We start from the raw sequence: 26,902 nt of genomic DNA, 5'->3' as shown, positions 1-26,902 counted from the left end.
AAAAAAAATCATATTACCTCTGATTTACTTATTACTGATTTATAAATAAATCTTTTTATGATCAAATTATCCTTATTTTCCCGTTATAAGAGCAGTTTAGTCGAAAAAAATCAAGAAAAGAAAGTGTAATTAACCCTAATTTTAAGTGCAACCATATCATTTATGTTAAGACTTTATTGCTTGGGGACAAGAGTTTTGTAACTCAACATATGCCAACCTCCTTCCAAACAAAAAAATAAAATAAAATAATTTTATAAATTGATTATGTAATTAATTGTTGATGTAGAACTATAAACTAATCATACAACAAATATTTTATATTTATTAGTAAACTGCAAAGTAGTATTGTGGCAGCGAAGACGAAGATAATATAAAGAGAGTTTGGCTCATAGTATATTCTTTCATAATTACATAAGAATCGGAGAAATTTACAAAGAGAAAAGCGAAGCATATCAGATCAGAGCAACCGAAAACCTGCCCCATTATCCTACAAGAAATCTGACTCTTCACACTCTCCTTTTTCCCCACATTTACTTTTCACAGCTTTTTCCTTTGTTATCTTTGTATTAATTTTGACAAAATCAGGTGGATTTCTTTGTCTTATGCAACTATTTTTTATTAGATTTGCCCACAGTGATCCCTCGGAATATTTTTTATTGTAGTACTACAGTTTATATATATATTATATATGTTATACAAACAATATGCTATGCGATATTCTATAGCACAATTCTCCACCAGCTTTTCTTCACAGTGCATCGTCCAATAATATTTTCTTGGTGTTTGCTTCGTAGTTTTGCGTGTCTGCTCCTCAAATTCGTCCTATTTTTAAAAGGGTTCTTTTCTTTTTATCTGTTTTGTGGTTTTCTTGGAGTGTTCTTGCGTAAGAGGCTAGTTTTGAGTGTGAGCTCAAGAGGGTTTGTCTGTAATTTGCTTCAGATGTTAGCTAAGCAGTGAATTTCTCATGATTTTGACAAGGCCCGTGATGGATATTGAAAACTGGAGCCCTGACTATCCTATAAAGGTGAGACCTTGAACCCCAAAAAGAAAAAGAAAAGGGAAAATGGAACTTAAGTTTTTTTTGTTATGTTTTCTGATAATTTGTAATTGTTCGGTGATTTTGTTGCAGAAAGAATCTTGGAGGACTGTACTGGCATTGGCTTATCAGAGTTTAGGTGTTGTGTATGGGGATTTAAGCACTTCACCGTTGTATGTTTACAAGAGTACTTTTGCAGAGGACATTCAACATTCAGAATCCAATGAAGAAATATATGGGGTTTTATCTTTTGTCTTCTGGACATTAACTCTGATACCACTGCTCAAATATGTGTTCATAGTGCTCAGAGCTGATGATAATGGTGAAGGTGGGACGTTTGCTTTGTATTCATTGCTCTGCCGCCATGCCCGGATCAGCACTTTGCCCAACGGGCAGCTTGCCGATGAGGATTTGTATGAGTACAAGAAAGAAGGAATTGCATCTAGTAGTAGGGGTCTTGGTTTGAGATTGAGATCAACATTGGAGAAGCACAGAGTACTTCAAAGGATATTGCTCACTTTGGCTTTGATTGGGACTTGTATGGTGATTGGTGATGGAGTTCTTACGCCTGCCATTTCGGGTTCGAATCGGCACTCTTGCTTTAATTTTCTTACACTGAAAAATCGGTGAAAATGGAAATGCTGAGAATTGTCTTATTTTGGTTGTGTGTGCAGTGTTTTCTGCAGTTTCGGGCTTAGAGCTTGTTGTGTCAAAGCATCATCACCAATGTAAGTATTTTATCTTCCTCACTGTCATGTTGGCATTAGTCTATCTGTTTTCAACAAGTATAGAGTAATTAAGCTTAATGGTTGTCTTTAGTTCTTCAATTTGATTCATGGGTTTTATGCAATGTTTACGGCGCAAACAAAGTGATAGAGATGTGATGAAGAAATGGTACAAGGAGAAATTATGATTGAGACAGTAACTGAACTCAAAGAGAAAGAGTAAAAGATTTTGCTTGTTTTTAATTAAGTTGAAATCCACGAAGTTTTCCTGTAGACGTGTAGCTCATGTACAAAGAGACTGCACCAGATTGCAATAGAAATGCATTATTGTGGGGCCTTTACTTGTACTAGGACAAAAATTTCTGCTTTAATCAAAGTGAAATCACCATTATTTTAAATAAAGTTAGGTCACCATCTTTTCTTGTGGTAGACTATATTGTCATCATCATAAGTGGAGGTGCAACTTGTGATAAAACCAACTTTAAGTGTGCTTATTAAATGATTTTTATGGATAGCGTTGTACCTAGATAAAGTAATTCACATATAATCAATGGAAAGAGGCCATAAAGTTGGGAATGATCTCAGATGCAGAGTAAGTTTAATAGCTTGTTCGGAACATCCTTGCAATTGAATTCCGAAGGGACCATAACGGGCCATGGGCTGAACATATTGCTACCTATGTTGTGTAAAGATGGGACACAATTAAAAGGTCAAACCATGTAGTTTGTACAGGGAAACACCTTAAAATTTGGAAGAACAATGATAAATCCTGTAGTCTGACGATCATCCATTTGTTGAGATCTTGATCTAATGGCTGGATTTGTATTGGACATTGTCTTATCTATAGTTGTGCATATGATTCAATCAATTCTTACAACTACTTTTATCTTCTTACATGGAATTATATGTGATGTTCATTTTAAGCATACCCTATATAAGGGCTAATTCTTTATGCATATTTCGTCTAAGTCCACCTGAAAATTGCTATGGAATGAATAACAATTGTGTTTCTTAATCCCTCCGTCTCCGCAGATATTGAGGTCCCTCTTGCCTGTATAATACTGGTGTTCCTATTTTATCTGCAGCACTACGGGACTCACCGAATAGGGTTTCTTTTCGCACCAGTTGTGATAACTTGGCTCTTCTGCATCAGTGCCATAGGAGTGTACAATATTTTCCATTGGAATCCCCACGTTTACAAGGCACTCTCCCCTTATTACATGTATAAATTCTTGAAGAAGACACAAAGAGGCGGCTGGATGTCTTTAGGCGGGATTTTGTTATGTATAACAGGTATGCAAGAGCTTCTCATCTGCAGCTTGGTTTTCTTGCCTAGAATCAATTGGTGCTTACATTTTTCACAAATGTGTTTATCCATTCAGGTTCGGAAGCTATGTTTGCTGATCTTGGACACTTTTCGCAATTGTCCATCAAGGTAAATGAAATTTGTGGCTTGTCTTTGTAATTCTTGAAGTTTTCACTAAATTTTGGATGAATACGAGATATCTAATTGATTCTTGATACCCTCCATCGGTGGTGTTTCCATTACTTCGAATGGTGTTACTTTAATGACAACAGCACTGATAGGGGGTGTTTGTATAATCATTCAAACAATGGGTTGGTTTATGTAATGTAACCATAGTTGAGGGGGGGATAGACGGATCATTCCTATGTTGTTATATCAATAGTTTACGAGAGTTGGGAGTTTATGTCGAAAGGAGTTTATGTTGAAAGATGAAATGTTGTTAATCAGTTACTGATGCTTTCCTGAAAATTTTAACAACTACTCTAACTGAAAGCTCGCTCGTGCAGATTGCTTTTAGCTTTGTGGTCTATCCGTCGTTAATCCTTGCTTATATGGGACAAGCTGCTTATCTCTCAAAGCATCACATAATTGAAAATGACTACCAGATTGGGTTCTATGTATCAGTTCCCGGTATACGAGAACTCTATTTTCAAATATTCATTTCACCTTGCAAGGTTCATATTGGGATTACATAATCTTATAGCTCTAGTACTTATCCTCCTTATACTGTGCAGAAAAGCTAAGATTGCCGGTTCTTGCAATTGCTATACTTGCTGCAGTTGTGGGAAGCCAAGCCATCATTACGGGGACATTTTCTATCATCAAGCAATGTTGCGCCTTAGGTTGCTTTCCAAGGGTCAAAATTGTACACACGTCGTCTAAAATATGTGGCCAGATTTACATTCCTGAAATCAACTGGACTCTAATGCTGCTTTGTTTGGCTGTTACCATTGGCTTCAGGAATGCAAAACACATCAGCAATGCATCAGGTACTATTCATAACGAGATTTTGACATACGCTGCTCCCGCGACATAATAATTCTGTTGTCTTCTTTTAGTCATTAACTTATTATTTTGCTGATAAAAGCAACTTAATAATGTGTATGTTTATTCGGTTTCTTACAGTTTCTTTTTCTGCTGGAACAGGTCTGGCCGTCATAACCGTTATGTTGGTCACGACATGCCTTATGTCTCTCGTCATTGTCCTATGCTGGAACAGAAGTGTTGTCCTTGCACTTTCTTTCTTATTCTTCTTCGGTTCGATCGAAGCACTCTACTTCTCCGCCTCCCTGATCAAGTTCCTTGAAGGCGCTTGGGTCCCTGTTGCCCTTTCATTCATTTTCCTCATTATAATGTTCATCTGGCATTATGGAACAATGAAGAAGTATGAGTTTGATGTACAGAACAAGGTTTCCCTCAACTGGCTTCTGAGTTTGGGCCCCAACATCGGCATCGTGCGTGTCCGAGGCATTGGCCTCATACACACTGACCTCATCTCCGGTATCCCCGCCATCTTCTCCCATTTCGTCACCAATCTCCCTGCTTTCCATCAGGTTTTGGTTTTGTTCTGCATCAAATACGTCCCGGTGCCTCATGTCAAACCTGAGGAGAGATTCCTGGTTGGGAGAATTGGGCCGAAAGAATACCGAGTTTATCGATGTATAGCCCGATATGGGTACCATGACGTTCTCTTGGATGACGTCGAGTTTGAAAAGGATCTTGTTTGCAGTATAGTGGAGTTTATCCGGTCGGAGGGGCCAGAAAGCAGCCGTTCATCAAACAACACTGAGAATGAAGCAAAGATGGCTGTCATCGGGACCCCATCAACACATGCAAGAGGCATCAAGATGTGGGACGACGAAGATTCCACCGAGCTAAAGGAAGTCAACTCTCCGGAGGTCCCAAGGAAGAGAGTAAGGTTTCTCGTACCCGAAAGCCCACAAATCGATAGAGAAGCACGGGCGGAGCTGCAGGAACTGATGGAAGCACGAGAGGCCGGGATGGCATTTATACTGGGGCATTGTTACGTGAAAGCCAAGACAGGTTCGAGTTTGATCAAGAGAATCGTGATTAATTTCGGGTACGACTTCTTGAGGAGGAACTCGAGAGAGCCTAGCTATGCATCGAGTTTCCCTCGTGCATCCACTCTAGAGGTGGGAATGATTTACCATGTATGACAGATAGTGTAAATGATGCTGTGTGTTTGTAGTTATTTGGTGGAATGTAAACACGACTTTGGCATCTTCTATACCAGACAAATCAAAGTAAGTGTACATTCGATTAGACTTGCTTTACTATTTTTAACACCATTTTCAACTAATAGATCAAACCATGTGGATCATAATTATACATTCGATTGCTGATGTGATTTAAATTTTTCACTTTGTTGATGTTTTCGAGATAATATATGTTGTGGTCGGTACAACATCAACCATGATAAAATTGGTATTTTTAATTTTATATCCAGCAAATTGTAATTTACCTACCTTATATAAAAGAATTTAATTTTTTTATAAAAAATAAAATAGCAATTTATTCCCTCAATGTTTAAAAAATATGCAAAATACCTCCTAACATAAGTGATGTGCATGCGCGTTGAGTACGATTTTACTTTAAAATGACCGTTATACCCTTAATCATAAACTGTTAGATCTTGTTTTATATATATATATCAATGGTCCAAATTTAATAAACAAATCGATGGTCTATTTCATTTCTAATTTAAATCAATGGTATATATTTGATATATAAATCAATAGCTTACATTCATCTTAATTAAATCAATGGCTCAAATTTATTATAAATTTATAAAATTATAAAACTAAATTTCTATAATGAAAAATACATAAAATATACCTAGACATGTGTGTGTATATATACAGTATTTAAAAATTAAAAAAAATACAAAAAAAGTATGCGGTGGCGCGGGCGTGGACGGGGTCGGGGCTGTGGAGGCAGGGGCGGATGCGAGGGGGAGAGGAGGGACTGCGTGAGGAAGATGACCATTTTTGCTATTTTTTTTTCTTTTTTAATTATTAGTATTTTTATAAATTTTATATCTAAATAATATATATGAGATTAAATTTCAAATTGTTGATTTGAAAAGATAAGGTATTGGCCATAGTTTAAGAAACATATGATCTGGACAGTAAATTATCATAGATAAAATGAGCCATTGATTTATATTATATAAGATCTAACGGTTGTAAAAAATGATAAAAAAAGAAAATTCGTGCGTGTATAACAATACTCATGTGAAGGTGGTATTTTGCATCTTTTTTAAACATTGAGGGAGGTAAATTACTATTTTATTTTCACAAGAAGGCTAATTGCCTATCTCCTGTATTACAGGTCGGCAAAATGCAATTTGCCCATTTTATATTTGTGCATATATGAAAAATATGACTAAAAAAGGGTAAATTTTATTGAGCAGCTTTGAGATTTTAAATAATTATAAGTATCTTTTTATTGTTTAAAAAAAATACCAATATTCCCATAATATATGTCATAGTTATGTAATTTTTAGATGGTAAAGTGGAAATGTCAAATTAACTCTTATTAAAATTTAAATTTTAAAAAAATTATAAAATATTAAAAATTTTATGTTGGACAGAAGTTATAATATAATATATAATTTTAAAAAATATAAAATATAATTTACGGTCTACAAGAGCGTATTGAATAATTTAATATAAAATCTGGATGGATCATAAACGAGAACTAACGGAGTGGATCCATGTTGGATTGACATTATTATCAAGGAAGGACGATAAATTTTAAAATAATGAGAGGATATTTGTAATTGTCTCAAATTTCAGTTGAGCAAGGTGTAATTTACCCATAGGCCGCTTTTAGTTGGGCTAATTAGATTGAATAAGATTAAGGGAGTGTTTGCTAAAACTCCTGTTTTTAAAAAAGTGATTTTAGTAAAGAAAATTGAGAGTTGTAGTAGAATCAAAAGTGGATAGTATTTGTAAAAAAAAAGTAAAAAACAGATAAAAGTTAAAAAATTGAGTAGTGTTTGTAAAAAAATCACTTCTTAAATAAGCTTAATTGGTTAAAGACCATATATTTAATTTACAAATATTTGTCGTTTATATTATCAAAATATTGCATATTAATGAAAAAAATTAAATATTTAATTTAATAATATTTTTGCTATGTAATATAGTTGTTCAGTAATTCATGCACAATAAATAACCTTGCATGATTGCCAAAAAATATATTTATTAATTAATCATAACAATTTTAATTTATATTTTTCTATGATATAGGAATAGTATCCAATAATGTAAAAGATATAATAAACAAAATTTAAAATATTAAATATGTGAATTTATAAATATTGTTAGTAATAAATTATTCAAGTTATTTGAAAATTCTAACATCAATTTTAGATGAGCAATTTTAAAAATAAAATAAAAGGGAAAAGTTGAAATAAAATTATCATATTGAGGGTAAAATAATCCAACGAAAGTTGAATTAATCTACAAAAAAATCAAAGCAACTAGAGTGCTTCTACCTTTTGAATTAAAAACAGAAGTTGGCATCCAAAATACCTGAAAAATGTTTTTTAAATCTAAAAGTTGAAAAGCCCTTTTAAAAAATTCGTGCAAACACTCCCTAATTATACATAAAATTTCTCATTTGAGAATGAATTATGAAGCAGAGTAAATATTAAATTATATTTTATCCAGACAAAATATAATATTAAAAAAATAAATTATTTATAATTAATTTAAATTAAAAATTATCTTATCACCCAAATAATTCATACCACAGAATAAATGGGAAATTAAAAAAATGAAAAGGGTATTAGTAAAGAAATTAGTTAGGTGAGGTATGTTGATGACTAGTTCGAAAGCATTGGCAAATAACAACACCTAATACCAACAAAAGCAACATTATTACAAGAAAATCATCAAAAATCTCTCATCCTCTTTTCCTTTCTATCTTATCACTAACCTAAGATTTAATTAGTTGTTCATACATAATTCTATAATCTGCATCTACTCTAACTACTATTATATACTTTTCTATAAATATATAAAAAGGAAATTGGTCAACACAATCATCATCTTCAATTAAGTCCAATAATTAATCATGCAATTACCAAATAATTAGAGAAAGCATAGGATTCCCATATTGTTATTTCTTCACTAATTCTAATTAATATATCTAACATGTATTGAAAAATCATTGTGAGTTGTCGAATTTAGAGATGTAAATATTGATAATATATTGGGTCGGCATAAGTTTTTTTTTTTTTTTTTTTAATTGGAGAATAAATTAACATTGAATTTACATTTATATTTGTATTTTTTTGGGTTGGAGCTAAGAATTTATATAATACAGCGCAAACTCCATTACAGTAGTGGCCCCGCATTTAATCATTTGCCACGTAAGCAGAGCTAACAAGACCGTTAGGCATTGTTCTCCAACCTGGCCCCACCGGGACTGCTTTGGCTCCAGCAATTACGTTCTCCAGTTGTCAATTGCTGTTACGAGCACCGCCAAGGTAACCGGCACACCCGGTATCCCTTCCTCAACGTCTGCCCATATACCCCGTTATATACCAAAGACTACTCCGGGAAAGAAATCAAAGAGCGAGATAGATAGAGAGAGAGAGAGAGAGTTAGGGTTTGCGGGGGGAGGAATCGTTCTCTTCTCCGCCTTCTTCTTCTTCTTCTTCTCTTTCTCAGCTTTTTCTCTTTGTTTCTTCGTTAATCGATTTTTTGGCCGGGATGGCGCTACATGTCCCAGCAACCGCCGCGGAAACCGAATTCTCCCGGAAGGACGAAGATGTAACCGACGTTTTCCATGAAACCGAATACGTGAGCCGCGGATGCTGTTCCTTTTTTCGTTTCCCCTGTTTCAAATCGGAGAAATGGGAGAGGATTTCGGCCTCGGAGAGAGAGCAAGAAGTGAGTAGCAGTGGGAGTCTCTGGGGTAAGGGAATCCATGCGGTGAAGAAAGTGAGGGAATGGTCGGAACTCGTCGCCGGTCCGAAGTGGAAGACCTTCATCCGCCGGTTCAAGAAGACACCTGCACGGCCCAAGCCGGGGAAATTCCAGTACGACCCCTCCAGTTACGCATTGAATTTCGATGAAAGCAGCCAATTCGAGGACGAGAGGATTTTCCGGGACTTCTCCTCGCGGTACGCGGCGATCCCGGCGCAGAACGGTCAGTTGAAGGACGTTCCGATATTCGCGTGATCACGTGCGATGGAAAAAGGGTGAGTTGACATACGTGGAGGTATTATTAGCTAACGTGCGCCGGGGGCGCCAAGAGAGGTGCTGCTGCCTGGGCGATAATCAGGTGGTCTGACAGTGATCGGTTGATAAAAATCGATCAGCAACTTCCTTTGGTCAGAGTTTTAGTAAATATTTTTTGTAATTCATATTTGTTTATAAGTCTGGAATTTTCCATTATTTAAATTCTTATAAGTTAGAGAGTATACCTTTTTTATTTTTCACTTTTTCGTTTCCTACATTTGGATGTAATTATTTCATTACATTTATTTGTTTGATGATATATTTTAAACACATTTCATTATTTTTCTTGAAAAAAAATAAACACATTACATTTACTATAATGATTACATTATATCTTACTTAACATCTCATATGGATAAGATGAACCATCACCATTATATTTCTATTTCAAATTCAATTACATCACCCCCCTCTAATCAAATTCATTTGTTCTTATTCATTTTCTAAACAAAATCAAATAAGATATGTATATATATATATATATCAGTCTTCTATTGACTCATACTTTTACCAATCAATTTATGAAATTCCAAATTTTAAGTCAGATGGGATTATTGAAAATTCAATTGATGAAGCGTTCATTTTGAAGGAGTAGTTGGATTTTGTTTATTATGAAAACAAAAGAAATTAACAAGAATAAGAATCCAAAGCGTGCAGAGAGAGAAGGGGGTGAAGATTTGAGTGAGAAATACTTAGTTTATTTGGTAGAGACAAAAGTGAAGGGTTGGGTAGCGGGCTTCGGCTGTCCACCATTCTTTTAGCCCCCACCGTCTCCTATCCATCATCAACTTTCATCCTTGTTTTGTTTCTATACAATATTGCTATATTCTCATGTTAATGTCAATTTTCATACCTTTGATAGAGTTAAACATACATCTTAAATCATATTCATCTCTCACATAAATAAAAATTTTGACTTTTGGTTGACTTCAAACCAATTACTGCATAAACCAGACGTAATTCTTTGATGGAATCATCAAATATCACTCTTGCTTTCTCATTTTCATATATATATACATAAAATGGAAATCTTATTTGAGAAGGTACCTGACAAGAAAGTATACTAATATGTAACCTTATGCATAAAAACAAAAAGCAGCACATGGGAAGAACACCCTGACCCTGGAATTGAATACGGGAAACTCTCATCACCGGGAAGAAATTTTGTCAAGCACCTTTCATGGATGGTCCCAGTGCACTGCTTGCTGCTCTTTGCAGCATTGGAAAGATAGCTTCTAGCTATGACTCTTGATTACCTAGTTTGTGATGGGATATGCACAAAGCAAATTTGAATCAAGTCATTTGTCCAATAGTTTTCTTGAAAATACTATCAGAAAAGGAGTAGAAGCTCGTGGAATAACAAGGCATGAGAATGGTCTAAGATGAAGGGAGAAAATTCCAAAACAAGAACAGAAACTTTGCAATTTTGCTTCAATTATATAGTGTTCCGTCTACCATGTCACAAACTACGAAATTCTTTACAACCAGGGCCGGTGAAGTTTCGTACCGTAAGACGCCAAACACCGTGATCAAGAGCTGATTGATGATGAATCAAAACACAGATAGAGTACCTTTCAGATGCCTTCCGATCTATGCAACCATGGTAAGGTCATGTTTGGAGGAGATGGATTCTCCAATTGGGCTTCTGAAGAACTTGCAAATTTCTCCTTCTTCGACCACAACCAAATCTTGGAAACGGAATAGCTATCGGTCTTCGTACCGTTACATATTCTTTTCCCCTCTGCAATCCCATCAGCTGGATTACAAGCTTGTTCTGTCCCTTTCGCAAGATTTAAATCCCGAATAGTCTGGTCTTGGCTCAAGGCCACCCGAAGGTTAGCATCACCAACCACATATTGATAAGAGCCCATCGAGTAACACCTTCTTGCATCCAGTTTGCTACTACCAGTCTCGTCTCCTACCTCCTCTTCCGTACCGTTCAATTTCCTGAATTTACCAAGCCTGACAGGAAACACCCCCTTTTCTGTAGCAACTTCCTCGATTTCCACCCTCTTCTGAGCATTAGAGACTCCATTCTCGCCATAACCAGGGCAGCCATCTTCGTCCCTGAAATCATCATAATCAAAAATGGGGTTTTCCATCGAGAATCCATGATTGAAAAGGGTTCCCCTACAGAGAGGACAGGTTGAATTCGACAGCAGCCAGGTATCAATGCAGTTCATATGAAACGCGTGGCTACACATCGGAAGCAATCTCAATTGGTCCAATTCGGAGAACTCACACAAACAAACAGCACAATCAAAGGGTTCTTTAGGACCCACAATCTCCTTATATGAGAACACTGGTAAGGCATCTATAAAAGCTTGATCCAGGCCAGAGTCATGTAAATGAAAGAGCTGTTGCAGCTGTCTTTGAAGGGCATCAGAGGTAGAAACTTCCAAATTCCTATTAGCTTGAGAGGGTGATGAGGTTTTGGTCAAGAATCTAACAAGCAAGTGGAGAAGACCAGATATGAAGAAGAGAACAGCCAAAATCACAATAATGAAGAGAACAGCAGGACTAATTCTTGTTCCTGATGAAGATGGAGAAGGGCTTGATTCTTGGGGGAAATTACCACTAACACCATATGAAGAAGGTGGTGAGGGGAAAAGAGGAGGTGGGTATGTCAAGAGATCATTATCTTTCTGACTGATTTGATGCTGAATCCAAGAAATTTTCAAATGGGCATGCCCAGAGAACATTCCCTGCCGTTGCATTTCTGCATTCGAACAAATCATCTCAACACAGACACAAACCAATGGCAACTCATTATCTGAACCAAAAATCACCCAATTTCTCCCCCCTGAAACTCTCACCAAAAAGGGCTAATAACCCCTCAAAACACTTCAGAGAAGATCAAATCTTGAGCCCTCAGATTTGTTCAAAGCAAGATTGTGACATCAGAAGCATACAGCTGCAGCCGCAGGTGGTCTGTTTCTGACAATTTCTTTCAATTTTCAGATGGAAAAAAGAACAGCCCAAACAACTGATTGTTCCAATAGCAGCAATAAATGATGACACCACAAAACTTCAAACGGGTTAAGCCTTTCACCTACCTTGATTGAAGCAGCCAACCCATTAATGTATAAACATGGACCCCCTTCTTGCACCTGCAGCAAAACCCTAAGCAACACACAGCTTTTTGCTCAAACCTTGGAATCTTACAACCCTTTTTATATAACTAAGAATATGACACAACTGTAATAGAAAAATCTTCTTAATTCTCTCTCCTACTTAAAAACATACACAAACTCCATAAATACATAGATACTTAGTAACACAGCCAAGATCTCAATCACACACACTCCCACCATGTGTATATCTAATCTATATTCACATCTTATCACATCAAATATGTGTCGCAAGAACATACACACACACACACACATACACACATATGAAAGAAGTGTGTGTATATTCACACACTGGGGAGAAGAGAAACCATTAGAAGCCAGTGGTCACTATTTTCCAAAGTGAAAATTAAAGTAAAGCCAAAAAGACACCACTTTTATTTCTTTTCTTTTTCTCTTTGTTCTATTAAAGGTAAAAAGAGAGAGATTATTCATTCTTCACTAATTTCACGCGCCATTCTGAGCGCGTGATGGGTGGTGGTCAACATATTTTCCGACAAGGTTCCTTACCGTATGGCAAAAGAATGTGGGCCTCCTCCAAAGAGATCAGGCCCACTTAAATGGGCTCAGATTAACAGTTACTAAATTAAATAAAAAATTTAATCTAAGAATTAATGAATTTATTTTCATGTTTAATTCATAATCCCAAAATTGATTTGAGCGTTACCGAATTTATTGCTACTCCTTAAAATTTAAATATTTTAGATAGTAATAATTCTTTTCCCAAATTCTTGAAAATCAAATAAAATAATTAATGTCCTAATTATTTATGACGGCCCAAATAATTCGATTAGCTATTATTAAAAATAATTTATTTCGGACATGCAATTATTGTCTAATCCTTTTAATTACAATAAATGTCATACTTTTCTTATTTCTTTAGAGTAATCATTAACCATTGCTTTTTTCCCCTAAATCATTAATCAACTTTACATGGTTGACATAATTAATTTACTTTTCTTAATATTTTATATTAACCGTCACATAATAATTATAATATACTCATTTTGTTATTATTTTGAATCTGACTCAACCTAATTTGAATCAGAATTTTCTGGTCGCAAGAGAATTAGGTACAAATATGAATGACAAATGTAAGCACACACTATTCGATAATTTACATGAAAATCTCAATAAACTGAGCAATCATCAACGTTAAGTGAAACAAACAGCCCCTCTTCCAGTAAGAATCGGACACATAACCTTAAACTTATTCATGAAACATCAACATTAATCACTTGACTAAAACATCATGAATCCCTGTTAATTTTAATAAGTTGTTAAATAAAATGATTGCAAATTTGGACTTTTTTTAGCTAATTATTTTAATTGGAAGTGTAGTGCCTAATTCTTGTAAGATATCATAATGTCTATTTTGTGATGATGAAGCTGTTTACAACCATTGAAATGAGGGGATTTTATGTTTGTGTGCTCTACTGTTTGGTGTTTAAAAGGTTCAACTAATTATACAAGTGACCAAATAGTGTCCCCCCTCCAATCAAGAACAAGTGTTGAAAACTCAGTCTTACTTGTTAGACTGAAAATTCTTAAGAAGTCCTCAAGACTTTTGATAAGATTCTAGGAATAGATTTGCAAAAATGACAAACTACAATCATTGTAATAAAGTCACCACTTCTTGTTAGAAGGTTACTGCCTGGATTCAGGGGTTGTTTGACTAAATTTATTTAAAAGATTTTATATATTTTAAAAGATATTTTTAAAATTTATAAAATGTTATTTATGACAATTTTTTTAATTAAATTAAAGAAATTTGTTAAGATTTTTTTTTTTAAAAAAAAATCTTATAAGCTTCTAACGTATTATTTTTAGACCTTTTATAAGATATTTTCTTAAAAGCATGTTATAAGATGTTTCAAAAAGCTTATAAGCTCACCGAAACACCCTCTTGGCCCAGCTTATTTAATTGAAAGATCTTATAAGCCCATACATCTTATATGATATTTTTAGAGCTTATAAGATATTATTAGATTTAATTTTAAAAAAAATCATCAAATGTTCGGATAAAATAAGATATATGAACTTATAAGATGTTAATAATAACAAATTTATAATTAATTTGAAGGAGAGGAATAGAATAGCAGATCTACTGATCTATCCTCCTTGAACTAGTAGCTAAGAGTTAGATGTTATAGATGGCAGCCAGAAAAATATTGAGATTCTAAATATAAGCTATTGATTCCGTACTTTTTTAAAAAAAAAATAGTTTATAAATTCCTAATATTTTATTTTTAGAACTTCAAAGTTATTTTTTTAAAATTTACCAAACACCCTTTAGCATCTTACAAACTCCTAAATATCTTATTTATTTATATGGTCCTAATTGATATGTTAAAAGACTTTTCTACCCTTGAAGTTGATTTAGGTCCATCACTTTTGAATCAGCTTTTGTTATGAAGAGCTCTTTCCAATTCAACTCTTTATTCCCTCTGTTCCCCATTCCCCATTGGTTTTTCAAACTTTCTTCTTCACTCATACCCCCTCTCCTTATATTCTTTCATCTTTGTGTGCCCAAACTGAAATTATCCCAAACTTTTGGGGTCAGAATGAAACAAGTAAATTTTATTTGGAGTTAAATTAAAAACCCTCTCTTTCTTCTCGGCGTATGACTGGGGTGTGGACTGGCTCTCTGATTTTCCAAGTTCAAACCCATCAAGACGTCGCAAGTGTACAAGTGTAGAGGCAGGAGCAGCGGCTGCTTAGGGTAGACGCCGAGCAACAACTGTTTTCCGGTTCTCGGTCGGTGACTGCTCTGAGAACTTTACTGTTGGTTTTCGATGCATTGCTTAAATAATCATTATCTAGCTTCAAGATTTTTGCTTGTAGAACTTTTAGTCAATATGGGAGTTACGTCGTTTTTCTGTTGGTTGTTCTTTTGTCTAATTGTGCTAATTGATTTTCCTTGCCTTTTGATTTCCCAATTTTGTGTTTTAGGCTTGATTTTAGGGGTTTGGGATTTTCAGATTTGTAGTGGGGATTTTGGAAATTGACTGAGTTTTGTGAAATTGGCTCGATTGTCTGTAAGTTTAATTGGGTATGTGTGAATTTTGCTTAGTGAGAGTTGATTATTTTTATGGCTGTAATTGAACTTCATTTATTGAGTTTATGTGTCTAGGATACTTCTAAGTTTGGAGGTTTATAGGTTTTTCTTATTTATGTCTCTTTGTTGGTCTTTTGCTATCTGTAGATTGTACTTGTTGCTTTGATTTTTATTTTGCATTAACTTTCCTACTATTTTCTTACTGCATTTCTTGATTTTGATGGTTGGTGCCGTCCGTTCTTGATTCACTATTTGTTATACTGCAGTTCTTTATCTATGTTGTTCATTTGGTACTTCTATTTATTCACTATTTGTTGGTTTTCTCTTGAAACATATTTTAGTGACAATGTCCCAAGGCTATGCGATTGAGCTTTACTTTGATCCTGCGCTTGAGAATCAGGTTTTGAAGGCCTGGAATGTGTTGGCTAGAAGGCAAATTAGTACTCAGCTGATTGAGATTGAATCAAGACCTCACCTTACCTTGTTTTCAAGTCCCTTTGTGGACATTGCTAAACTGGAGAACGTCCTTCGAAATTTTGCTTCGAAGCAAGAACCTTTATCTTTGTCATTTTCATCAATTGGAAGCTTCCCAAATGACAACAATGTTCTGTTCCTTGGCCCAACCCCATCTTTATCTCTCCTTCAGTTTCATTCACAATTGTGTGATGCCATGAAGAAAGAAGGTATTGAAATTGGAGATGACTACCGCCCAGATAAGTGGATTCCTTATTGCCCGGTGGCTGAAGAAGTGCCAAAGACTCGTATAGCTGAGGCATTTACTGTTTTACGTGATCTGAAGCTGCCAGTCAGCGGATATGCAATGGAGATTTCATTGGTCGAGTGCCCACCTGTTCGTGAACTCTTCTCTTTTGCTCTGGGTACACATCATATTAGTGAGGTTTAAGGCATGCTCTTCTGTTATGTTGAGTTAGGTTGTTCTCCCAGATTGATATTTGTTTTCCCGTACTCCTAAAAACTGGTTGTAAATTGTAAGGATGGTGCTCATAATATGAAATTAGTATTCATTGCTGTTTGACAGCCATATGAATCTCATCTTTTGCATCCAATTCGGTCCTCAGTCAAGAATGCCTTGTTCATATGGGAAATTGTTTTGAAATATCATCTATAACATGCTTTAAATATGTGTATATATTTACATATTGAGCTATTGGATATGGCAAGGGAATGTGTGTTCTTGGTAATAAGTTAGTTGGCTATTTACCAATTTGATGCAAATGTTGTCATCTTTCTCTGAACATATTTACCATATTTAAGCAAACTCTTGGCCTGGAGAGTGGCTTGTTTACATTTCTTTTACACACGCACCTACTAAACTTGTGCACCCACCCAGGTTCAAATCCAAGAACTCTCGTAGGAGATCTTGAGCCAAATCCTCTGGGCTATCCCCTAGGGCAGCTTGATGGCACTATCAGCATTATGTTCATGTCTGAGGAGAGAATGTGCCTGCTCTGTTATATGCTGGAGAAATGTGAGAAAGCATGCATTTATGACTGCACAGACATCAAACTAGTTTTTATTTTAAAGGAAGATATCCTTAGGCATCAGCCTCAATAATTGACAGTAAATCTTGAGGGGGTTCAACCCCTTCACCCTTATTAAACGGTGAACGGGCTAAGACATGAGCAGCCATGTTTCTGTTTGTTTAATGAACAGAAAAGAAACCAAGTAACAAGAGTGGGCTTTATTCGTTGGAGGAATTTTCCACGGACTCTTACAATTTCTGAATAACCTGCATGCAATCCCCTTCAATCTGTACCTTTTCCAAGTTAAATTTACAGCACAAATCAACAGCCAGCCTTACTGCACAAGCTTTGCCAACTTCCGGGTCAGTCACTCCCGGCAAAAGTTTTCTCCACCATGCAATGCACTTGCCTCTTTGATCCCATGCAATAATTCCAGCTCCCCCTCCTCTATCCTTGAATACGGCACAATCAAAATTGATTTTGATTGTAACAACCACCGGTGGTGACCACTTCATTGGAGCCGCCTTCTCAAGTGACAGACATCAAACTTAAGTACTACCTTATGCTTGGATATGTTATATCTGAAACCAGTTTATATGTTTTCATGATGGAGAAATTGAAAATTTTGCTTGTAGTGCTTCATATGTATTCAAAATAGTGCATTCTTGAACTACTGGTTGCTTCCTTCTTTTTAATACTAAAACTGCTGAAACTACATGACACTGGTGATCCGTATTAATTCTTGCCTGGATCCAGACAACCATCAAGGAGATGGGTGACTCGCTGCAGAAATACTAGATTTTTGCCTGGACAATGAGTCCGTTATCTGGTACAATGGATTCATGGAGACTTATAAGTCCACACGACTGTAAAATTGGAGTATAATGAATGGTGAAAGGCATTTCTGGCAGGAAAAAGGTTGAATTTTGATCTCCAATTGCTGACTCTTTTGAGAATAGGAGTGAGCAAGATTGAGAGTCTGGAATTGTTCATTGCGTGTGGAGTGTTTGTTGATATTTTCTGATAAGGGATTTTACCTGCAGCATTGGGAGTTTGATTTTCAGGCTGCTGTCGGTGGAACTTTTTCTAGTCTATCCAGAGGAGTTAAAGGGAACTTGTTTATATTGCTGCTAATGACTTACCTTTTGAACTCTTGGAGTCCGAGTTACTAGTTATTTGAATTTTTCTTGGTTGTACCACTGACGATGTTTTCTCAAGACCAGCAGTTAATATGAGCATGATCTTATAAAGGTTAATTGCTCCCATCAGTTGCGTCTATTTCTGCCGACAGCTCGACAGGTGAGGATGAGTCTTTCGTTACGGTAATCTCTAGTACCCTGATATGCAAACTTAGGTTTTGGGAGCTTGCTTTGACCGGTGGCGGTGATCAGAGCCGAAATTATCTGCACTTCATATAATCCAGAAGAAAAGCAGCGTTGTGTGTCTCTCCCTGAGAACCTGCTCGTGAATGCTGCAGTTTCTGTTCGAATACATGAAGTAACAGGAAAACACCCGTAAGCAGAGACTCAATATACTGATTTGCGTTACACAGGCTGCAACTTACAACAGGAGCTTAAATTGCAGTATCGTCATTCTGAACCGACAAAGAAACTGCGATGATACAAAAGGAAATTTGCCGCAACTTGAGAAGTACTGTTTGAATTAAACTTCTTGTTGAGTTTGCTGCTGCCAGTTTTCACTAATTCTGGGAACTTAAGGTTTCTCATAGTCTAAGCAGCTTTCTTACAACAAACCATGGTTGATTGCCAGACAAACAAGTTTTTCACCTTTCGCTTACCAAGCTACAGTCTCATTCTTGTTCTTATCAACATCTTCACCTACAGTGAGCATGAGAATTAATGCGTTTGTGTATTTTCATGAATGCAGCGGGGACAGATTGTACTTGAATGAAGGCATCTTCCTGGCTCCCATGTTTCACGTATTTCGCTGGCCACACCCGTGTCGTATCTGCCTCACATGCTCCGAATGATGTGAACGTTGGTGTTTCTTCCATGTCGGTAAAAATTTCATTTCATGTCATTTTTCCCAATTGTTCCCTTGCTATCCAAACTACAGTTGCTTGTGCTTTTGTCGCATTTCTCTGTAATGTGGCAATCATTTGCTTTATTTACTGCCCGTCTTTATCTCTCGTGGTGTCTGATTTTCCAACCTGCGTCGTTGCTCTGTCATTCGATAGTAACACTACTTGGATAGACTGTAGATTTCAGTACATCACAAGGCCCATGATGCTGGATAAGAATATCCGAATATAATACCAACCGCTCCTCACATTCCCCAATACAAATTTCAAACTCTTTGCAACCCAAATTCTGTTTTTCCAAACCTATCTAGACTTTACATCAAAACATGGATACAACTACCGTGGTGAATTGTCCAAACTATCCTTTGTTCACGACAGCCTCGTTTTATTGTAAGGGTAGAATAGACAATTCACATGCTACAAATCATAAAAATTCTGTTTAAGCTGGATATTCATTATAAGCGTACATTAATTTATTATTACTAGATCGAGCATTTATCGCTATAGTAAAACGTATAGCTGACAGTAATAATGCAACTCAAATATTTAAATTCAGACAACAGTCGAACCATCACATTTCCAGTAACTCTGTGCTCGTCGCGAGGATAATATTGGGACAACATATATATATATATATATATATATATGTTACTATGGTAAAGAGTTTGCCTTCTTCTGCAGGTCTTTTGCAGCATAAATGTTTTGCCGGTCTCTTCCGGGAGCTCACCACCCTGTAAGTTGGCGGCTCTGCCCAAACCGGTAGCTCGGTTATCTCCCTGTTCCGGTCGGATTTATGTCTGCCCCACATCATGTTACACTGCCCTCAAATCTATATCCATATTATTATAAAAGAAAATCCTTTTGTTCTGTTAATTTTTAAATATATCTAAATTTATTCTTTACCTTAAAAAAATTAATTAAAATAGTAATTTTAATTTTTTCTATAATGTCATATTATAATTTTTTTTCTCTTAACACACTCCACATTTCTCTCTCACCTTATTCATTTTTTCCCCTCACAAACTTGTATAATTTTTAATAAACTCACAATTAAAATTTATTTTTTTTCTCTTTTCACAATTTTTTCTCATCTCACACTATAATTCTTTTCTGTTTTCTCGAAAAGACCGTGTACAATAACATTTGGTAAAAAAAAAAAAAAAAAAAAAAAAAAACCCGTCGTACTAATATTTGAGTATTCAAATTTACCTTCTAATTCATTTTTACATCAAATATAGAGGTGGGGCAATGAGTAATTATACTAAATATGGAAATCTAAAAAAGAAAAAAAGGTTAAAAAGCAGCAGCATGTGGAGCAGATGGTGGCGTAATAAGATGCTGCTGGACTCGTGCTCCCACTAATCAACAACGCAACGTGGTTATTAATGCTGATTGCTGCGTACTTTGCATCGGCGGTTCAAGCTCTAATTTAAATTATTATTGTAATTTTTTTTATCAAATTAAATGAAAAATAAAAATATAAGTAATTGATCAAATATTAGGTTTAAATAACATAAATGAAGATTTATTGAGAGAGTTAATGGATTAAAAAATGGATATAACGTGAATAAATGAATATATTTAAATATATTTTTATCAATAAATTTTTTTTGGGCCAGATTAATTATTTAGAGATTTTGCCTTTAATAAATAGTATAAGTCCTTTATAAATATTAAAAAAAATGATTTCGATTTTGATAACCACATATAAGAGTTTTTCGGACTTTAGAAAACAGTTGCTAAGATATTAATATTAATTGATTATTCTCTCTAACAATTTAAACTTTTAGATTGTATGATCGTTCAATAATGCCTCCATTGATGGAGAGACATAATCTTGAGGTGGTCCCTATCTAACAATTTAAATTTTGCATTTAACAACAATGCTTACTCTGACGAAGAGAACCAAAGACGTGGTTGAGGTGGTCGTCTAACAACAATACTCATATCAATGGAGAAAAATAAGTAAGGACACAATATTTTTAACAAATACTGATAATTTGTTCTTATTACCAATTGAGTCCAGCATGCACGCAGTGATAGAAACTCTAATTAATGGTAAAGGTGAAAATCGGAAAGTTTTTATCCAGATTAAGTATGGTTGGACCAGACTGATCACACAGCAAGTATGTATAATACATTTGTCATATAATTAATCATTTTTTTTTTAAATTGTACATCTATTAAACCCGATTTAAATTAAAAATTAATGGATAGAGAGGTAGTAGGAGAGGATGAATGGAAGAAGGTTTGATTTGGAGTAAGTATGATGATGTAAAATACAAAATTTGGACAGCGAAGAACAGGGTAGCTTATCACATGGGAGTTTGGAAAGTCACATGTGGCCCTCCATTATGTTCCAAGAACAAGAACAGATGATATTTGGGCAGAGGATACCATATGAGCTAGCTAAGGCTTGTGCTGTGGGCTCTCAGCTTTCTGGTGCATTGCTTGGTTGATGGGGTGCACCTATTTAGCCCCCCATAACTATGCCTGCCCTATCACTTTCTATCCAATATACTGACAAGCGATCTATACTCATTGCAGACAAAGAGTTCGAAAGTCGTATAAATATTAAGATTATCTTTTTCCAGCAAAACGTCTTTTATTTGACAAAATTATGAGATTCTTGCAAAGTTAGAACGAATCATGACTCGTGCAATGGGACATTGATCGAACATCTGCCTCATTTTAAATGAAAATTGAAAAGGGAAAACAAAGAAAAGAAGAATTGTGATGGCCAACTTGAAGTAAATGGGGTGTATTAATTTGGAAATTATTTTTTGAATTAAAGTCTCAGTTATTTTCAATTAATTTCTTGAACAAAAACCGGTGTAATTAATTAATAAAGGGGACAACTGTAGAGTGTGATGGATATTTATTGTTTATGATAATTATTTGGTAAGAGTTGACTGTTTAGTAATTAGTAGATCTAAATCTGATTTATTTTGGCATGAAACAAGTGTTCTTATGGACTGACTATCTTTTATCACACTCTCCCTAATCTGTATTATATATATCACATCAAGCGCCATTATTCATTGGTTGATATTAATATATATATATATATATAATAAAAAAATCCAATGTGATTTTCACAAGGATGCAAATATTGGATTCAGAAAAATGAAAGCAATCTCCTTGTGATATCGTAAATGAGCAAATCACTCCCTTATGAAAAAATAAATAGCGATTTATCTCACTGTATTTTTTAAAATACAACAATTTACCCCCCTATGATTTTTAAAATGAAGCAATTTACCTTTATTTTAAAAAGTATAGGGGGGTAAATTGTTATATTTTTTTCATAGGAGGGTAATATACTCATTTCCAATATCATAGGGGGATAAATTGCTATTCACCCTATTAAATTCTTAATTTTATTTTTCTTTTTTTATTCTGGGGTATACAAAAATTAGCGTAAAAGACGCAGAAATTAAGGTAAAACAACATAGGCATCTTACTGATTGAGTCATGTTACACGCGCTGCCCCAACAACACGTCTCTTGTGAACAACAACTTCTCATTTCATTTTCCTCCGCATCAGTATCATTTTTATTAATTTCCGCTCAGGATGACGTCAAGTTTCAACTTATGAGTTCGAATTTCATCAAATGTGTAGATGTTTGTCTCATTTTATATGAGTTTATTATAATTTATTTTATTTTTTTTTGTTATATTAATGTGTATATCGAGCCGACGTATTGCTTAATTATCCAATTTATTAAAATATTAATATAATTATATAATCATCCCTTTTAAGAGGTAAAATATAACTGTGGACTTTTCATAGTCTTTCTTGCTAATCATAAAAAGGTATGTTCTTGGTATTTCGATATAATTTTTAAATCTCAACGGGTTTGTTTTTTATATTTTGAACAGTTTTTCAAATCGTACAAATCCACAATCGCAGGGCTGAATTTAAATGTACGTCTATTTTTATAATAATTTTATATTTTTTTTTTACTTTGAATGTAAATTTTTCAATTTAGAATTTGGTGATGTATTGAATTAGATTGGAGGGTTAGGATTGATTTATAGAGATAATTTGGGTCAAGATCATTGTGTTGGCATATATAGTAACAAAATCTTATTGCATCCTTATATTATGGTGTGGGACAAGAGAATTGCAGAGAATAGGTTGTCTTCATAAACATGGCTTCTCAATGCACATCTATGGTACAGCCCAAGTTTTGGTCTTGAAATTGACCAACTTTCACCCCCCATCATATGTTGCCCCCATTGGTAAGAATACCAACACCCAGTCCATTTATATTTATATTTTCTGTTTTCAACCAAAAATATGTATTTTCAATTTTATATAAATTTTGATGTGAAAATTAGAATATATTTTAATTAGTTAATAAAATTATATTTTATACTGAGTCGTAGTGTTAAAGTAATATATTTTTAATGAGAATTAGTACAGACGAGCATATTTTTCACAAAAACTGAAAGCAAAAACAAGTAAATTGTTTATTACGTATTTAATTTTCTCTATAGTATACGAGAACTGTATTATTTGTTAATTTGCAAATAATTTATGATTTTTCAGACCGGTCTCGAATATTGACGATGATCAGAATTGAAATCATTTAAATTTCTTTCATTAATACTTAATTATCTGTCCTTTTTCTATTTTTTTTATTATTTACTTCAGATAATGATGTGGATCGTACAACATATGCTTTTTTTTTAATAATAAAAATAAAAATATTGCTAAGTTATTATCTGTTTTGATTTCGTATAAATTTTATGATTTTGTCCTAAAAAAGACATCGAGTATATGCCATTTATATAGTAGGGACAAATAAAGACAAATCACTAATTATTATTTGTGATAATTACATTTTCATTTCTTGATCCATCGTTTATTTATATGGTTTGTCTTTGTCTGTTAAAATATTACACATACATGCACCAAAAGCATCAAAATTATTTACACAAATCATTCTTATTTTTTTCGAAAAATTACACATACACACTCCAAAAATATCGACATTATTACACAAACTATTAGTTTACTGTTAGGAATTATTTCTGTAATTACGTAAAAGATAAAAATAATTTATGTAAACAGAGTACAGATAAGGGACTATATATATATGTGAAAGAGGGGTAGTTAAGACTTATTAAATAAAATATTAAAGTAAAAAATAGAAAGAAAACTTATTATTACCAGTCAGTGTCATATAAATAACTCTGTGAAGTGAAAATCTGTGTCTTGAACTAAATTATTGTGATATTTGTTTCTACTTGCAATATTACATACCATGTCAACAAGAGACAACCCATGAACATGGAATTTTGGTCTGAAATTGTCTGCCTGATATTTATTGAGATTACCTTTGTATTGATGAAGTTGGGTATTTCAAATTGCTACTCATAATTTATTTTTGAAATTGTTTGGATAATTTTATAATACAAACAATTTTAAATCCTTTAACTCTTATCAAGAATTATGTTTTGTATTTAAATAATGTTGGATTTGGAATATTTTTAATATGGACTCGTTTGAAATCCTTTCTCCAAATTCAAGGCTACATTGTTTGAAATTATGGATTTCACATTATTCCCAGTAAAAAGTCCTTTGGATTAATTCTAAATTCGAGGGTTTTAAATTCTTCAGCTCTAAATTTAAATTATATTTTGTTAAACAATGGTGAATTTTTAAAAATTTTCAATACGTAGTCATTTAAAATTATTTATTCAAATGCATCGATCCAAACATAACTAAAGAAAATTTGTTTTATGTTGTATTTGTGTAAGTGGATTTGCATATAAGGATTTTAGGTTGTATTTAAATCAAAGGATTTGAAATCTGTAGATTCTTGGATATGTTTGGATAATTCTATTTCGAATCATTTCATTTTAATTTTAAACTACGTTTTGATGAATATGGATGGATTTCAAATTCCTTTTAAATGGAGTCATTTAAAATCCTTTTTCCAAATTCATCAATCTAAATACTTCCTTAAAGAATTTGTTCATGAAACCCCAACCTTAACTTTAACTACTAAACTAAAACATCGTTTTGCTGTAGGTGACATGGTTTTAAGAATGTTAAAATAAATTGAAATGGTTTAGAGCTATAAAGAGTTCATTGTTTAGCTAAAAATATCCATTTTAAGCCCATTTAATGAATCATTAATTCATTACATCCACCTTAATTAGTTATGTCAGAACAAACATATTATTTCTTTTTATTTATTTTAACTAGAAATTACTTCTGATCCACGCTGTTTCTGATGCTATTTTTTAATAAGAAAACATGTAATAAATGAACCTTGGATTATGGTAAAAAATAAATAAAATTAAATTCTATCCACTTGAACAGAGGGATTTAAGGTTGAGCCAAGTATTTCTTTTTTGAATTCAAATAATTTTATAGGATATACTTATTATGTGATTGGTCATTTTTTTTTGAACTGACATCAATTACATTACAAATATATTGTATTTATTATAAAATTAGTTTAGATTGAATTATATTCAGTTTGAATTAGAAATATTTTAAATAACGAAGCGCGTACTTTTTTAATAAAAAGAAATAGAAAAAATAACTGTCCTTGGGAGAAAAAATAGAAACATTATTATGGTACAGGGATTCTAAAAAAACAGACAAGACAGGAAGCTTCTCATATGGGGCGAAAGGCGATTGATTATAGCAGCAATTAAGCTGTAATTAGTTGTCATTAACTGTCTGCTAATCCACACCGACACTATGGATGGTGGGCTCTCTTACTCTTAGCAGCGCCCATGTTGCAAGAAAAGATTGGTTGTTAGAAAAGATAGAAAAAAATAGAAAACACTTTTCCAGTTTGACTACAGCCTGATCTCATCTCATCCCGAGTTAAAATTGTTCGTACGCGTTAAAACAAAAAGATTGATTCAACACTCTATTATTATTACAAGCCTGTCATGTGAAGTTGTTTAAATTAAGCCTGAAAACCTTCCATTTGCCTCTCACACACTGACACTGGAACCTCTCTCTAATTTGAATTCTTTGTTTTCAGCTTCTTTATTACTTCATAATAAACCACTGTTGTCTTCTCTCTCTCTCTCACATTCTACTGTTGTGTTCTTGGGAGTTTAGTTTGACTTGGGGAATTGATAGCTGAGTTCTAACTGAATTTCTGGAGTCTGTGCCATTCTGTTTGTTGAGATCCAGATTTCGGTGAGAGAAGTGCCATTTATACAAGTACTGGTGATGCCCATTGTGTGTTACTGTCTTTCCATTTCTATACCAAGACAATGTTGTAATGATAGTTGACAGAGCATAAATTTCTCCGAGCTGAGGTTGTTTGAGGTCAACCAATTGTGTTTTTTTTTTTCTTTCAAGATTTGGATTTGGGTTGTCTTGGATTGGGATTTTGAGTTTATTGCAATCCAATCCATGGCGCCAAACACTGTGGTGGTCACACTTGAGAGGCCTGAGAACATCTCTCTGATAGAGGTGAATGACTCAAAGAGCTCTGGATCAATGTTTCAGGAGAAGCAGAAATCTGCAAGCCCCAAGCAGTTCACTTGGCTGCTTTTGCTGAAAGCCCAGAGGATTTTAGCTTTTGTTCCATGGGTAGCTACGAGTTTGTGGACGGTTTTCGGGTCAATCAAGAAACGGGTCGCCTCATCGGATCCGAATGAGGAGGACCCGAGATACAGAGGGAGATTGTACAGGTTTATAAAGGGGTTTCTTGCTGTTTCATTGATAGCCCTTGTGATTGAAATATTTGCTTATTTGAACAAATGGGATTTGAGTGTGGTGAATCCATGGGAGGTTCAGAGTCTGGTGCAGTGGTCTTACATGGCTTGGTTGAGCTTTAGAGTTGATTATGTTGCTCCTTTG

At 34.3% G+C, this 26,902-nt stretch overlaps 5 protein-coding genes across 5 annotated transcripts in view; 4 read left to right on the top strand and 1 right to left on the bottom strand.

Annotated features, from left to right (window-relative positions):
• Positions 677-5,340, top strand: LOC105167704 (potassium transporter 8). The gene is made up of 8 exons (XM_011087512.2): positions 677-1,024; positions 1,130-1,616; positions 1,711-1,764; positions 2,794-3,054; positions 3,144-3,196; positions 3,574-3,697; positions 3,802-4,056; positions 4,214-5,340. Exons 1-8 carry the CDS (start codon positions 965-967, stop codon positions 5,242-5,244), a joined length of 2,325 nt encoding a protein of 774 aa, XP_011085814.1. The 5' UTR covers positions 677-964; the 3' UTR covers positions 5,245-5,340.
• LOC105167746 lies at positions 8,812-9,282 on the top strand. Its single transcript, XM_011087565.1, has one exon. The coding sequence runs from the start codon at positions 8,812-8,814 to the stop codon at positions 9,280-9,282; it is 471 nt and encodes a 156-aa protein (XP_011085867.1).
• LOC105167702 (RING-H2 finger protein ATL46) lies at positions 10,295-12,838 on the bottom strand. Its single transcript, XM_011087511.2, has 2 exons — positions 10,914-12,838; positions 10,295-10,598 (listed from the first exon to the last, which is right to left on the bottom strand). Exon 1 carries the CDS (start codon positions 12,078-12,080, stop codon positions 10,917-10,919), a length of 1,164 nt encoding a protein of 387 aa, XP_011085813.1. The 5' UTR covers positions 12,081-12,838; the 3' UTR covers positions 10,295-10,598; positions 10,914-10,916.
• Positions 15,011-16,598, top strand: LOC105167701. The gene is made up of 2 exons (XM_011087510.2): positions 15,011-15,230; positions 15,873-16,598. Exon 2 carries the CDS (start codon positions 15,878-15,880, stop codon positions 16,433-16,435), a length of 558 nt encoding a protein of 185 aa, XP_011085812.1. The 5' UTR covers positions 15,011-15,230; positions 15,873-15,877; the 3' UTR covers positions 16,436-16,598.
• Positions 25,997-26,902, top strand: part of LOC105167700 (xyloglucan glycosyltransferase 4-like) — a 3,241-nt gene continuing 2,335 nt past the window's right edge. Inside the window, exon 1 of the mRNA XM_011087509.2 lies at positions 25,997-26,902. Coding sequence (XP_011085811.1) covers positions 26,453-26,902 — 450 coding nt within the window. The 5' untranslated portion in view covers positions 25,997-26,452.

Source organism: Sesamum indicum, linkage group LG8, assembly GCF_000512975.1.
Source record: "Sesamum indicum cultivar Zhongzhi No. 13 linkage group LG8, S_indicum_v1.0, whole genome shotgun sequence".
Lineage (NCBI taxonomy): Eukaryota > Viridiplantae > Streptophyta > Magnoliopsida > Lamiales > Pedaliaceae > Sesamum > Sesamum indicum.
The sequence above is the reverse complement of the archived record's forward strand: the minus strand, read 5'-3'. Positions and strand labels throughout refer to the sequence as shown.